Source organism: Sus scrofa, chromosome 4 (assembly GCF_054392235.1).
Source record: "Sus scrofa isolate SSC_HxYL_T2T_F1_AM1 chromosome 4, Sscrofa_HxYL_maternal_Yorkshire_Landrace_v2.0, whole genome shotgun sequence".
NCBI lineage: Eukaryota > Metazoa > Chordata > Mammalia > Artiodactyla > Suidae > Sus > Sus scrofa.
The window spans coordinates 38,509,221-38,521,502 of NC_139386.1; the positions used below are offsets into that span (position 1 = coordinate 38,509,221).

General features: G+C 42.6%; 1 protein-coding gene across 3 annotated transcripts in view; it reads left to right on the forward strand.

Annotated features, from left to right (window-relative positions):
• The first annotated feature begins 5,349 nt into the window (after positions 1-5,349).
• NIPAL2 (NIPA like domain containing 2) overlaps positions 5,350-12,282 on the forward strand; it is an 85,339-nt gene continuing 78,406 nt past the window's right edge. For all 3 annotated transcript variants that reach the window (XR_001303390.3, XM_085022017.1, XM_003125547.6), the window contains exon 1: positions 5,350-5,612. Coding sequence is in view for 1 of the 3 variants with exons in the window: in XM_003125547.6 (XP_003125595.2) it covers positions 5,478-5,612 (135 nt within the window). In the remaining 2 variants the exon portion in view is untranslated. The remainder of the gene's footprint in view (positions 5,613-12,282) is intronic.

Sequence of the window (12,282 nt, forward strand, 5' to 3'; positions counted from 1 at the left end):
CTAGGGGTCGCATCAGAGCTGCAGCTGCCGGCCTATACCACAGCCACAGCAACTCAGGATCCAAGCCACATCTGCAACCTACACCATGGCTCATGGCAATGCTGGTTTCTTAACCCACTAAGGCCAGGGATTGAACCTGCATCCTCGTGGATTCTGGTCAGGTTCATTTCTCCTGAGCCAGAATGGGAACTCCTGTGAACTTGTTTTTTAATTCAATATTATATTTGTGGGTACTGGACAGCTGTGGTTCTGGCAACTTCATTGCTGCATAATATTTCATTGCATAAATGCATCAAAGTTCATTTGGCTACCGCTCTTATTGATGGACACTGGAGTTGTTTCCAGTTTTTGTTTTATTTTGTTGGGCTTTTGCTATTACAGAGAACATTATTATCCTTGGACACTTCCGCTATCCATGTACAGAAGCGTTTTTGAGGTATATACCTAAGAGTAAAATTCATTTGGGAACTTCTTCACCAGAGAATGTCAAACTATGTCCAACCAATGTCAGTAGCATTAGCAACAAATAAGAGCTTCTGCTGTTCCACATTTTTATCAACATTTAATATGTGCTATGATCTGAATGTTTGTGAAGCTCCGAAACTCATATGCTAAAATCCAACCAACCCCCGGCCCCCTACCCCATGCCAAAGGTGATGGTATTAGTAATGAGGTCCTTAGGAGGTGGAATCTTCATGAACGGGATTAGTGTGCTATAAAAGAGAGATCCCTACCCGCTTCCTCCATGTGAGGGCATAGCCAGAAGGTGCCAGCTAAGACCCAGGTAGAGGTCCTCCCTGAATATGACCATGCTGGTGACTTGATCTTGAACGTTCCAATCTTCAAAACTCTGAGCAATAAATTTTTGTTGCTTATAAGCTACCCAATCAGTGGTATTTTATTATAGCTGCCCAAACAAAAACAGTGTGAATATTAAAAAGAAAAAAGAAAAAAAAAAGCCAACCAAGCAGGTGTAAAACGGTTCTCACTGAGGTTTTAATTTGCATTTCCCTGATTACTGGTGAGATGGAAGTATTTTACATGTTCATTAGCTGTTTATATTATCTCATGAAAAGTGCTCACTTATGTTTTTGCTCATTTTTATGCTGGTGGTTGCCTGGCTTTTTCTTATTGACCTGGAGGAGTTATTTATATATTGTTTTGTTGTTGTTGTTTTTCCAATGCTTATGTTTTTTTAATATCTCTCCACGTATTTACCTTAAACAGAGAACTACATATTTTATTCTTGCCTAGCATTTTTTTTCACTTGAACTTGAGGGACTCCCTTTAGCATTTCTGGTAGGGAAGGTCTAATGATAATAAACTTCCTCATGTGTTGTTTACCTCTAATGCCTTCATTTCTCCCTTATTTTGAAGTACAGTTTTGGCGGATATAAGAGTCTCAGTTCATGGTTTTTTGTTTTTTTTTTCCTTGAGCACTTTAAATATATCATCACAATACCTTCTGGACTGCAAGGTTTCTGCTGAGAAATCTAAAAATTTTATTTGGATCACTCATATATGATGGATTGCTTTCTATTGCCTTTTTCTTTTTCTTTTTTCATTTATTTTTTATTTCCCCAATACATTATTTTTTTTCCTACAGTATGGTGACCCAGTTACACATACATGGATATATTCTTTTTTCTCACATTATCATGCTCCATCATAAGTGACTAGACATCGTTCCCAGTGCTGTACAGCAGGATCTCATTGCTAATCCATTCCAAAGGCAATAGTCTGCATCTATTAACCCCAAGCTCCCAATCCATCCCACTCCCTCCCCCCTCCCCCTTGGCAACCACAAGTCTATTCTCCAAGTCCATGATTTTCTTTTCTGTGGAAAGCTTCATTTGTGCCATATATTAGATTCCAGATATAAGTGATATCATATGGCATTTGTTTTTCTCTTTCTGACTTACTTCACTCAATGTGAGAGTCTCTAGTTCCACCCATGTTGCTGCAAATGGCATGATTTTGTTCTTTTTTGTGGCTGAGTAGTATTCCATTGTGTATATATACACTGCATCTTCATAATCCAATCATCTGTTGATGTACATTTGGATTGTTTCCATGTCTTGGCTATTGTGAAGAGTGCTGCAATGAACATGCAGGTGCATGTGTCTTTTTCAAGGAAAGTTTTGTCCAGAAATATGCCCAAGAGTGGGCTTGCTAGGTCATATGGTAGTTCTATGTATAGTTTTCTAAGGTTTCTCCAAGGTGGTTGTACCAATTTACATTCCCACCATCAGCGCAGGAAGGTTCTCTTTTCTCCTTACCCCCTCCAGCATTTATTTGTGGACTTATTAATGATGGCCATTCTGACTGGTGTGAGTTGGTACCTCGTGGTAGTTTTGATTTGCATTTCTCTAATAATCAGTGGTGTTGAGCATTTTTTCATGTTATTTTTATATTCTAGATGTGAATCTTCTGTCAGTCAGATGTGTGACAAATAAATGTTTTCAGTTTGTGACTTAGCTTTTCATACTTTTTGGTCTTTTGATGTTTAAAAGTTCTTAGTTTTATTGTAAATGCATGTATCAATCTTTTCCTCTGTGGTTTGTGTTTTTCTCTGTTTGTTTAAGGAATTCTTCCCTACCTAAGGTTATGTATAGTAAATGCCAGCACATACTGAGTACTTTCTATGTTTCAGTACTCTTATCTCCCTTTCACGGATGATGAATGCAAGTCACTTAGAAATTAAGCGACTTGATCAATGTCACACAGCATACAAACAGGCCATCTGCCTTTAGCATTTGCACTTTGAAGACTGTTCAAAATGCTGGTTATAGAGATCATCTGGTTAGTCAAAAAGATTTAAAGTTTTGCATTTCTCTTTAAAGTATTTATTCTGAAGTTGGCTTTTATACGTGATGTAAGATCCCTGAATTAATCTTTACCCTAATAGCTACCTTTGCCCCTTAGACATTCATCATTAGTGACATATGTTGACTGATTCATGATAAAGAGGAATTAAAAAAAAAAACTTGTGGATGCTGCAAGTGATAAAATGGACAAAATGCAACCCTGCTTTCTAAATTCACAGTCAAGTTCAGCTTTAAATGATGTAGCCCTGGAACAGAATACTTTGATTTAACTGAGGAAGGCAGAGCTCCACCATTTGGGCGCTGAAGGAGGCTGATCAAAGGCTTTTGGTGTCTGGTAAAGTCAACACAATATTCCCGGAAGAAACCCTGCAAGAGTCAGAGGCCGTCACAATGCCCGGAACAGCCTCCAGCTCTGCCTACACTGCTGGACCCAAAATAGCTCCCAGGCATTCCTGCCGCCTCCTTGTGAACTGTGTGGGAAGGAACACTGGTCACGAATTCTTTGTTTCAACCACCCCCACATGCTAGGACAGTCACAGTAATGGCAGCGACATCTTGGAATCTGGAGAATAGCACATCACAGGCTACACATCATACCTATTCTGCACCAAGTGCTGTCCTCCTCCAAAATTAAAGGTTTTTAAAAGAATGCCAAGAAACTGAAAATGATTTTTTAATTAAAAAGCAAAACGAGAATGAGCTGAGTGTAAGAAGAGTGTGGGGGCCAGATCATAAAGGGTCTCGAATGACAAGCTTAAAAAGTGTGAACTTGATTGTGTCATTAGGGAGGTTTGGAAGTCTTTTAAACAGGAAAGTAACTGGATCAGTTTATTATTTTGCTTGTTACAGGTTGTATGACTAGTTACAATCTGCTCGATAGAATACACTAAAGAATGGTTGTGCCAAGCTCTACTGGTGGTGCCCTCCCACCTCATCCGGGTTCTTCCTTGCCTGCAGTGCAGAGCTCAGAGCTCGCCTCCCACTCTCAAGGCTGGAAACACCTAAGAACCACTTTCCCAGCTTCCCTGGCTGGTAGAGTGTGGGCATGTGACCCAGTCCTGGCTAATGGCACCTGATGGGGGATGCTGCTAAGGGGATTCTGGAAATGGTTTTCTTCTTTAATACAAAGATGCATGAAGAGAAAAACCCCACCTCTTTTTTAAATGTGATCATGTTTGCGTGTGATGCCTGGAGCCGCCACCATGAATAGGGACAAAGCCAATACCTCAGAGATGGCAGAGCATTAAGATGGAGGTGACCACGACATAGAACCACATAGAGCTATATTCCGTCCGGAGATAACAGATTATTGTTGAAGCCACTTTCACTTGGATAGTCTGTTATTTGCACCCCAAAACATCTCAACCAAAAGAAGCATTAATAAAGTCACAACACAAATTACTATAATACTATAGACAATATTAAAAATAGACAAATATTTCCTTCAAATATTTATTTGAAATAAATGAGCCTCAAATTTGGATATAGTTAGTTACCATAGTAAATGTCCACTGAACATCCTGCGTGCTCAGGCAAGAAACTATACAACTTCAGAGATGTCTTGTGTTTTGTCTACCTGAAAAAAATTTTTTTTCTCATTTTCTTCTCTCATTCACACATTTCCCTAAGAAACGCTGAAAACTTCCTCCCTGTGCCCCACTAAGGAGCAATTCTCTCTTCCGAAAAGTCTCTATTTCATGAAGTCATAGCAGTCAAAGCACATTATATAAGAAGAATCTCAGCATTGGGTAAACAAAGGAATTCCAAGTTCCAGGGCTTCTAGCAACAGTAGAGAATCTTGGAATTCTCAAGGTGAGAGATGCCTAATCCCCTTTGCAGTAACACAGCAAAATTTGAATGCAGATAAAACCGGAGCATCTGGTTAGTTCCTTAAGACCATTAGCAATGGTCTCCCAACCTAAATTCTTATACCTAGTAGCCGGCAACATTTCAGCAAGTTCTTCTGGTTCCATCTGAAGGAAACCCATCCAGTCTCAAGTACATGGCGGCGTCCTCCAGCTACCTCTGGAGAGTCCTTCCTTCATTCTAGGAATACTTGCTAAGTTTCTATCAAGTGGTGGCACTAAGATTTGATCTCTCCAACCTTTATTCTCACGTTGCTTACACTATTTTCCGGGAACTCATGACTTTTCCATATGCAATTTTAAAAATGCAAGTCAGAAACACTGCATCTGCCATAAAAAGCTGAATTGCCAGGTGCAGACGGAGCGAAGGTGGCTGCTTTCCTTTCACTGCTCTTCACTGAACCGCTGGGGCTGGAAGGCCGGTGAGCTCAACCTTCCCCGACAGGCGCGGACCCCGCGGGCAGACCCGCGAGGCGCTTCGCCCCTGGGCAGTGAGGCCCGCGAGGCCTCTGCCTGCCCAAGCCTGGCCGCTGGAAGTAGCGAAACAAGCCGGGCTGCCCCGGGAGGCCCCAGAGCGCTGGGCTCCCCCGGGCACCTGACGCCGCGCGGGGGCGGGAGCCAGGTGGCCGCGGCGCGCCCGCCTGGCCCCCGGCACAGAGCAGGAAGTGGCTCCGGCGCGGCCCGGGCGCGGCCTCTGCAGGGCGCGCCTTCTCCGCGGTGCCTGCCGGTGCAGCCCGGCCGGGAGGCGGCGGGAGCTGGAGCCCAGCGCGGGGAGCGAGACCTAATGGCGACACCTGCGCCCGGGGGCCCCGGGGACTCCTCCTTGGTCGCTCTGGACGAGCTGTCCCGGAACTTCACGTACGGGGCGCTGGGCGCCGGCAACGGCTCCCTGTCGGGCGCTTGGTACCGCCGGAACCAGGTAAGGGCCGGCAGCCCCGCCGCCCGGTGAGGACCCGGGTGGGACCGCGGCGCCTCCTGCTCCACGGCCGCCCTCCTGCCGACTCTCAGGACCCCGGGCTGTCCAAGTAGGCAGAGCAGACACGGTGTTTCCACACATTGACTTATCTGCCCCTCGTTTGGGAGAGCGGGAGGAGCCATGGTCTGCCTCTCCCCGGCATCAGTCTGCGGGTCTGCGGCTCTGGGCCTCTGGGTCCCCAACCATCTCGCCTCTCCACCCTGAATCCGCCTTCTCCCGGAAGGATTCTAGGAATATGGGGCGAATCTCCTCCACCCGTATCTCCCCACCCCCAGAATCATTTTACCCTTTAAAAAAAGGTGACACTCTGTTCTCAGAATCAGAACCTCTTTAAAAGCCACCAAGTGTCACCTCTGTGCAGATGCTGTGCGCGCGCGCGCGTGAGAGCGAGCGAGAGCGAGAGCGAGTCCCCAGTGTGTCAGCACAGCTCTTCCACTTGTGGGCGAGGAACACTGATAACTCTCAGGTTGCCTTTGCCTGACTCTCTCCTTTTTCACTGGCCCTTTGGGAAAACGTCGTCAGCTTAAACAACGCCCAAGTACGCTGGAAATACACATTTAATAAGATCAAAGGAGATTGGAGCTGCCCGTTTATTTTGGGCTTGGTTTAAGATACGAAAAAAAAAAGCCCTTCCTTTAGTCGCATTTATTTTCTTTCTTTTATGGTGGATTCCAGGCTTCCTTCTGTTTTCAGAGCTGTGTTATTTTTGTTCTTGTTCTTTAACTAATCACTGGGTCTTTTTATTTTACAACAATATAATCATGAAATATTTGTTGCTGTTGATCTAAATCTGGGGTTTTAACAAAAATCAAAGCAATTGCAAAGACAAGAATTACTTTTTATGGGAAGTTCCCTGAGCATATCTGTTATAGTATGCTTAAGCTAGCATATGTTATAAAGCATATTATAATATGCTTATGCTAGAAGCATTCCCCATAAAAGTTTAGGAATGGATTTGGGGGTTTTGGTAAAGGAATTAGAAGGAAGGAATTAGTAAATGTGAACTACCGTGGCATCATCCAAAACAGGAGAAATTGCTGAATGGAAACCTCTGCAGGCATTAGCTTTCCTTAAGGTTTCCTGGAATTCAATGTTGTCCTGGCTCTGTGACATCAAACACAGCCTGTCAGGTGACATAAATGTGAGAACTTAACTTTATGTTTACAAGGCTTAACTTGCCTTTGACAGTATATATTGTATAGGTTAGAAAGGGCGTATCCAGAAAATGCTAATTGAAACTGCTCAGCTAACACCCAAACCATAGTTAGTCTGAGGTAAGACTATAACAACTTTTCCACTTGTCATACAAATTTAGACTAATTTAGTCTTATTTAGACTAATAAGACTGCGGTATTTCATCCTTTCAGTGATTGTCTTTGTTTTTAAACAAAAGTAAATTTTGGTTTTTTAAAAGAAAATTAATTCAGCAAACATTTTACTGAGTGCCTCTGGCCAGGCCAATAAAAATAAAATGGAGTCTAATTTTTCTTTTCTTTTTTTGGGGGGGGACACTAACTGAATATAGATGACTGAAATAGGAGTAACTCCTAGAAAAACAAAATTATGAAATGTAAGTTTAGGACGCCCACACTCACAATTAGCCTTGATAGTTGGATAGCCAGGATTTAATTGGTTTTATCACTACTGAAATGTTTGGACTATGTCTGTTTGCTGATAGCCCGCTCTCTGTGTCTTTCCAAATGATAACAATCAGATCTGATAAATAACCTTATTCATAAAAAGAGACCAACTTCGCTGAAACACATTCAGGTGACAGATGACTGTTTAACAGTGCCCCCTTAGAATCAGTGTCATCTAAGGCAAAGATGGGAGTGCTTCTAGAGGAAGAAATCCCAAAGCAAGTAGAAAGTAGTAGTGCAGTGAAAATGTTTTGGGGAACCAGCGAGGCCTTTGTCCGAGCTGTATCACTTAGGAGTCTGCTTATAAAACGGGAGATGCAGTAGAGATTTGCAAAGGTATTTTCTTTATGTTTGATCCACAGGTTTTCAGTATAAAATGATAATGTTTCTAAAATGGTTACTGAGCTCCCTGCCTTGGGATATTCAACATAGTCTTCAGACTCAAACCCTTCCTTGCTAATACTGTTAGATGCTTAGGGAAACAAACTATGCCGGTAACTCCAAACCAAGGCAGTATGTTTAAGTGTCATGTGAATGACATATAAGTCCTTTGGGAATTCAGAGCCAGGTGACTTTTAGCAGGGGTCATCTGGGATGTTTTGTGAAGAGGTAGTATTTGACCTGGACACTTAAAGACAGAGTTTCATTGATGGGAGTGCACAGGTGGAGGGCATTCCAAGAAAGGGAGAAGTCTAGAGACTGAGCCTGGCCTGGACAGGTGCCCTTCTCAACATTTCTGTACCTGGAGTGAAGTCAGTGGGCGTCTCGGGTGCAGTGGAAAACTGACAGTGACTATAAGGTGGAAACACAATTTCCCGTCTTAAATATGGTCATGGATTGCCTTGAAGAAAGTGTTAAGAAGTTTGGACTATCTCTTACAGAGAATGGGGAGCCTCTGAAGGTTTTTCGAACAGGTAGTGGACAAATCAAAGACCATTAAAGACACTTAAGGAGTTCTTTTGAGGCCCAGCGGGTTAAGGAGTTTGTGTTGTCACTGCAGGGTCTTGGGTAGCTACTGTGGGCGGGTTCGGTTCTTGGCCAGGGAACTTACACAAACCTCGGGTACAGTTAAAAAAAAAAAAAAAAAAGAAAGAAAGAAAGAAAGAGGGAGTTCCTGTAGTGCCACAGAGGAAAGAAATCCGACCGGGAACCAGGAGGTTGCAGGTTCCATCCCTGGCCTGGCTCAGTGGGTTGAGGATCTGGTGTTGCTGTGAGCTGTGGTGTAGGTCACAGATGCAGCTTGGATCTGGTGTTGCTGTGGCTGTGGCATAGGCCGGCAGCTGCAGCTCTGATTAGATCCCTAGCCTGGGAACGTCCATATGCTGCGGGTGCAGCCCTAAAAAGACAAAAGACAAAAAAAAAAAAAGAAAGAAAGAAAGACTTTTAAATTAGCAGGATACAGAGGCCTCAAACTGGCCAGCTTTGTGCTAAATCCAGCCCATAGATATGTCTTGTGTCAGACTACAGAGATGTTTTAAAAATGTTTAATATATTGCCAATGTTTAAAAATGAGCAGATTAAAGTAATGAGATCCTGCTGTATAGCACAGGGAACTCTATCCAGTTACTTGTGATGGAACATGATGGAGGATAATGTGAGAAAAAGAACATGTATTTATATATGTATGACTGGGTCACTTTGCTATACAGTAGAAATTGACAAAAAACTGTAAGTCAACTATAAAGGAAAAAATAAAAATCATAAAAAATAAAAGAGAAAGGAAAAAGCAAAAAAAGCAAAAAAAGTTTAGCAGATTATATATAAAGTTTCAAGTTTCCCTGCTCTTTTTAAATATTAGAAGTTCTAGCAACTTGGCCCCCTTTCCCATGTGATACATGATAACTATGAGGAGGCGTTCACAGTTTACAACAGCTGTGCTCCCCACTTAGGCCCCTCTCTTTGCTCACATCTCTTAACTGCTGGGCCCAGTAGGTAGACACTTAATTTGCAACCAGCATTAGAGACAGTTGTCTCGTCTCTGCTGTCAACTAGCTGAGGGCAGGTGGCAAGACACTGTGGGCTTCAGTTTTCCTTACTGGTAAAATTAGGCGTAGAATAGAAGATCCCCAGGCTCTTTCTTGCTCTCTGGTTGAGTAAAGAAGTGCCAGCTCAGTAGGGCTACCAAGGAAGGGACAGGAAAGGATGAATGGGGGAGATAGCATGAAGGTGGGGGGTTGCAGTTGGTGCTTTAAGTTTATGCACGTTGCTAAATCTCCAAACTCACAAAGACACCGTCAGAAAGGTTTATTCTGCATCGGGTGAAATGAAAATTCAGATTTTGTCATGTCCTTTTTTTGAACTTTTTGATTTTTCAATGGCTTGAGTCTTTTAAGTCAACAGATTCAAAGGAAAATTGATACGGCTTGGCAGGGAAGAGGCAAATCGAAGAAGCTGACATTTGTTATGCATTTACTATGTGACACTTTATAGCTATTATCTCATTGGAGCCCCCAACAACCTTGTAAGTTACATATTATCCTCACTGTTCATGTAAGGAAACTTGTGTTAAATAACTTGCCCCCAGATCTTACAGCAAGTAGGTTTAACTGCAAAGCTATTTTTATTCCATGCCTGAAGGCCATTGCTTAGAAACTAAGGCTTGAAAAGAATGTGGTTGGGGGAAATGAATATGGTTTTTGTCACTGTACTAAAGAAAAATCGCACTGAGTTTTATTTTGCCATTTTGTTGTTTTTGTTTTGCTACCACCTCTGTCTTAGTGGTCGCTGCATCTGATTGTGTCTTAAAGAAAAGTGCCAAAACCTGCAAACAACCAAAGGGCTGGGTAGAGGTTGCTGGTTCTTTTCATTTCCTTCCCAAGAAAAATCCCTGCCCCCTTTTTTTCTTTATACCTATTGAATTGTTTTGCCTTCCTTATGTGTCAAACATGATATTTTCCCTTTGCCAGATTTTCTACAAGATATATGTATAAAGTAGCAAAAAGAAGGAAGGAAGGAACAGATTACCTCTAAGCAACTGTATTAAGGCTTTTGTAATCATCGTGATTAGGGGAACAGACTCGTGAATTTATCACACTGTGTGTGTACGTTTAAATCCACCAGATATCCTCTTTATGGCCTGATTCACACTGACTAGGTATAATATTTGCATTAAAGCTTCACCACTTTACAGGTCTGCATGGCTCAGTTGCTTCAAAAATCAGTTTTTTACAAGGACAAAAATGAAGAGCATGAATAGAGGGAGAACCTATAGATGAAAACACACCTAAAAGGCCTATCAGAAAAAAAAAGACAGCCTCCATTCACTGTGTCTAGGGATGTACCCTTGGGTGATAAGACTATAAGGAAAAGCAAGGAAGTGATTGCCATGAAGTTGGGCCTGTGTTTCCTTGGGGGAGGGGAGAGTATATGATGTGATGAGGCAAGGGGGAGGCTTTGGGTGGGTGTCCAATCTTTTTTTTTTTTAGGGCCTCACCTGAGGCATTTGGAAGTTCCTGAGCTAGGGGTCAAATCAGAACTGCAGCTGCCGGCCTACTCCACAGCCACAGCAATGCCAGCTCCTAGCCACAACTTTGACCTCTGCTGCAGCTTTCAGCTATGCTGGATCCTTAACCCATTGGCGAGGCCAGGGATCGAACCCACATCCTCATGGATATTAGTCGGGTTCTTAACCCACTGAGCCACAGCAAGAACTCCCAATTTCTATTTCTTGATCTGATGGTGTTATAAGATTTGCCTTATAATCGTTCTTTGTAATAATTTGTTCATCTATTTCATTTTCTTTGCAGTTGTCTGTAGCTACTATATTCTAAATTTTAAAATGTTTAAAAGGTAATATTAGCAGTGCTATGACTGTTCATAGCATGTTTTACCCAGATAGTGTGAGAAATGGCATGCTGTATTCATTTGGTTTGCTTAGGAGAATTATTTAAACAATTTCTTTTTAAAATGTTGGTGGTTATTCAAATTGGCATTTGAGAGTTTACCGTGGAAAGGATGACATCCCCGTAAGCTCTCCTTTTTGTTCCTGGATAGCACAGTTTTGAAAGCTCAACCTCTTTACTAGATGAGTTGGCATGTTTCTTAATTTCTCTAAATCTTGGCTTTCTCTATCAAAACGGTAATAACAATACTAACATACCTTAAAGGGTTGATGTAGGAATAAAATCAGATAATGTATATCAAATAGTTAGCAGCTCAATAAACACTAGCTATTATTAGAAGCATTCTGGGAGTTCCCGTCGTGGCGCAGTGGTTAACGAATCTGACTAGGAACCATGAGGTTGCGGGTTCAGTCCCTGCCCTCGCTCAGTGGGTTAATGATCCGGCGTTGCCGTGAGCTGTGGTGTAGGTCGCAGACTCGGCTTGGATCCCACATTGCTGTGGCTCTGGTGTAGGCCAGTGGCTATAGCTCCAATTCGACCCCTAGCCTGGGAACCTCCATATGCCAAGGGAGCGGCCCAAAGAAATAGCAAAAAGACAAAAAAAAAAAAAAAGGAAGCATTCTGGTCAACCTATCTTATAGGAAATGTCATAAAAATATATTTCTACTAACTAGTAATTATTGGACTTAACTCATTACAAATGGGAATAAGAGAAATCGTGTCAGATATTTTGATGTGAATCTGTTTTCTTCCATCTAAAACCACTGTTGTCTCTGCATCTACTGCCTTCCTCACTCCCTTTGATGTTTGCCTCCCCTTCACTCTCCAGACATACATTCCAGAATACTTCCTAATTGCAGTTAATTTCCTAATTGGAACACTTGTTATTCTGGATGTACTAAGGCAAGGATTCCTCCCATTTTCTGCCGCTTTCCAGACTTCTGGGTTAGGGAGGATGGTGTGTAGCCCTGGGAACAGGTAACAGAGGTATTCGGTGGCAGGAGTGTGATCATGTCTGCAGACACTGACTGTAGTTTAACCAACCAGTAGGACCAGCACCCCAGCCTGGGAAGGCCCATACAGTGTCAGCATTAAGACTTCAATGCTATTTACTTTAGCTTGGGTTTTGGA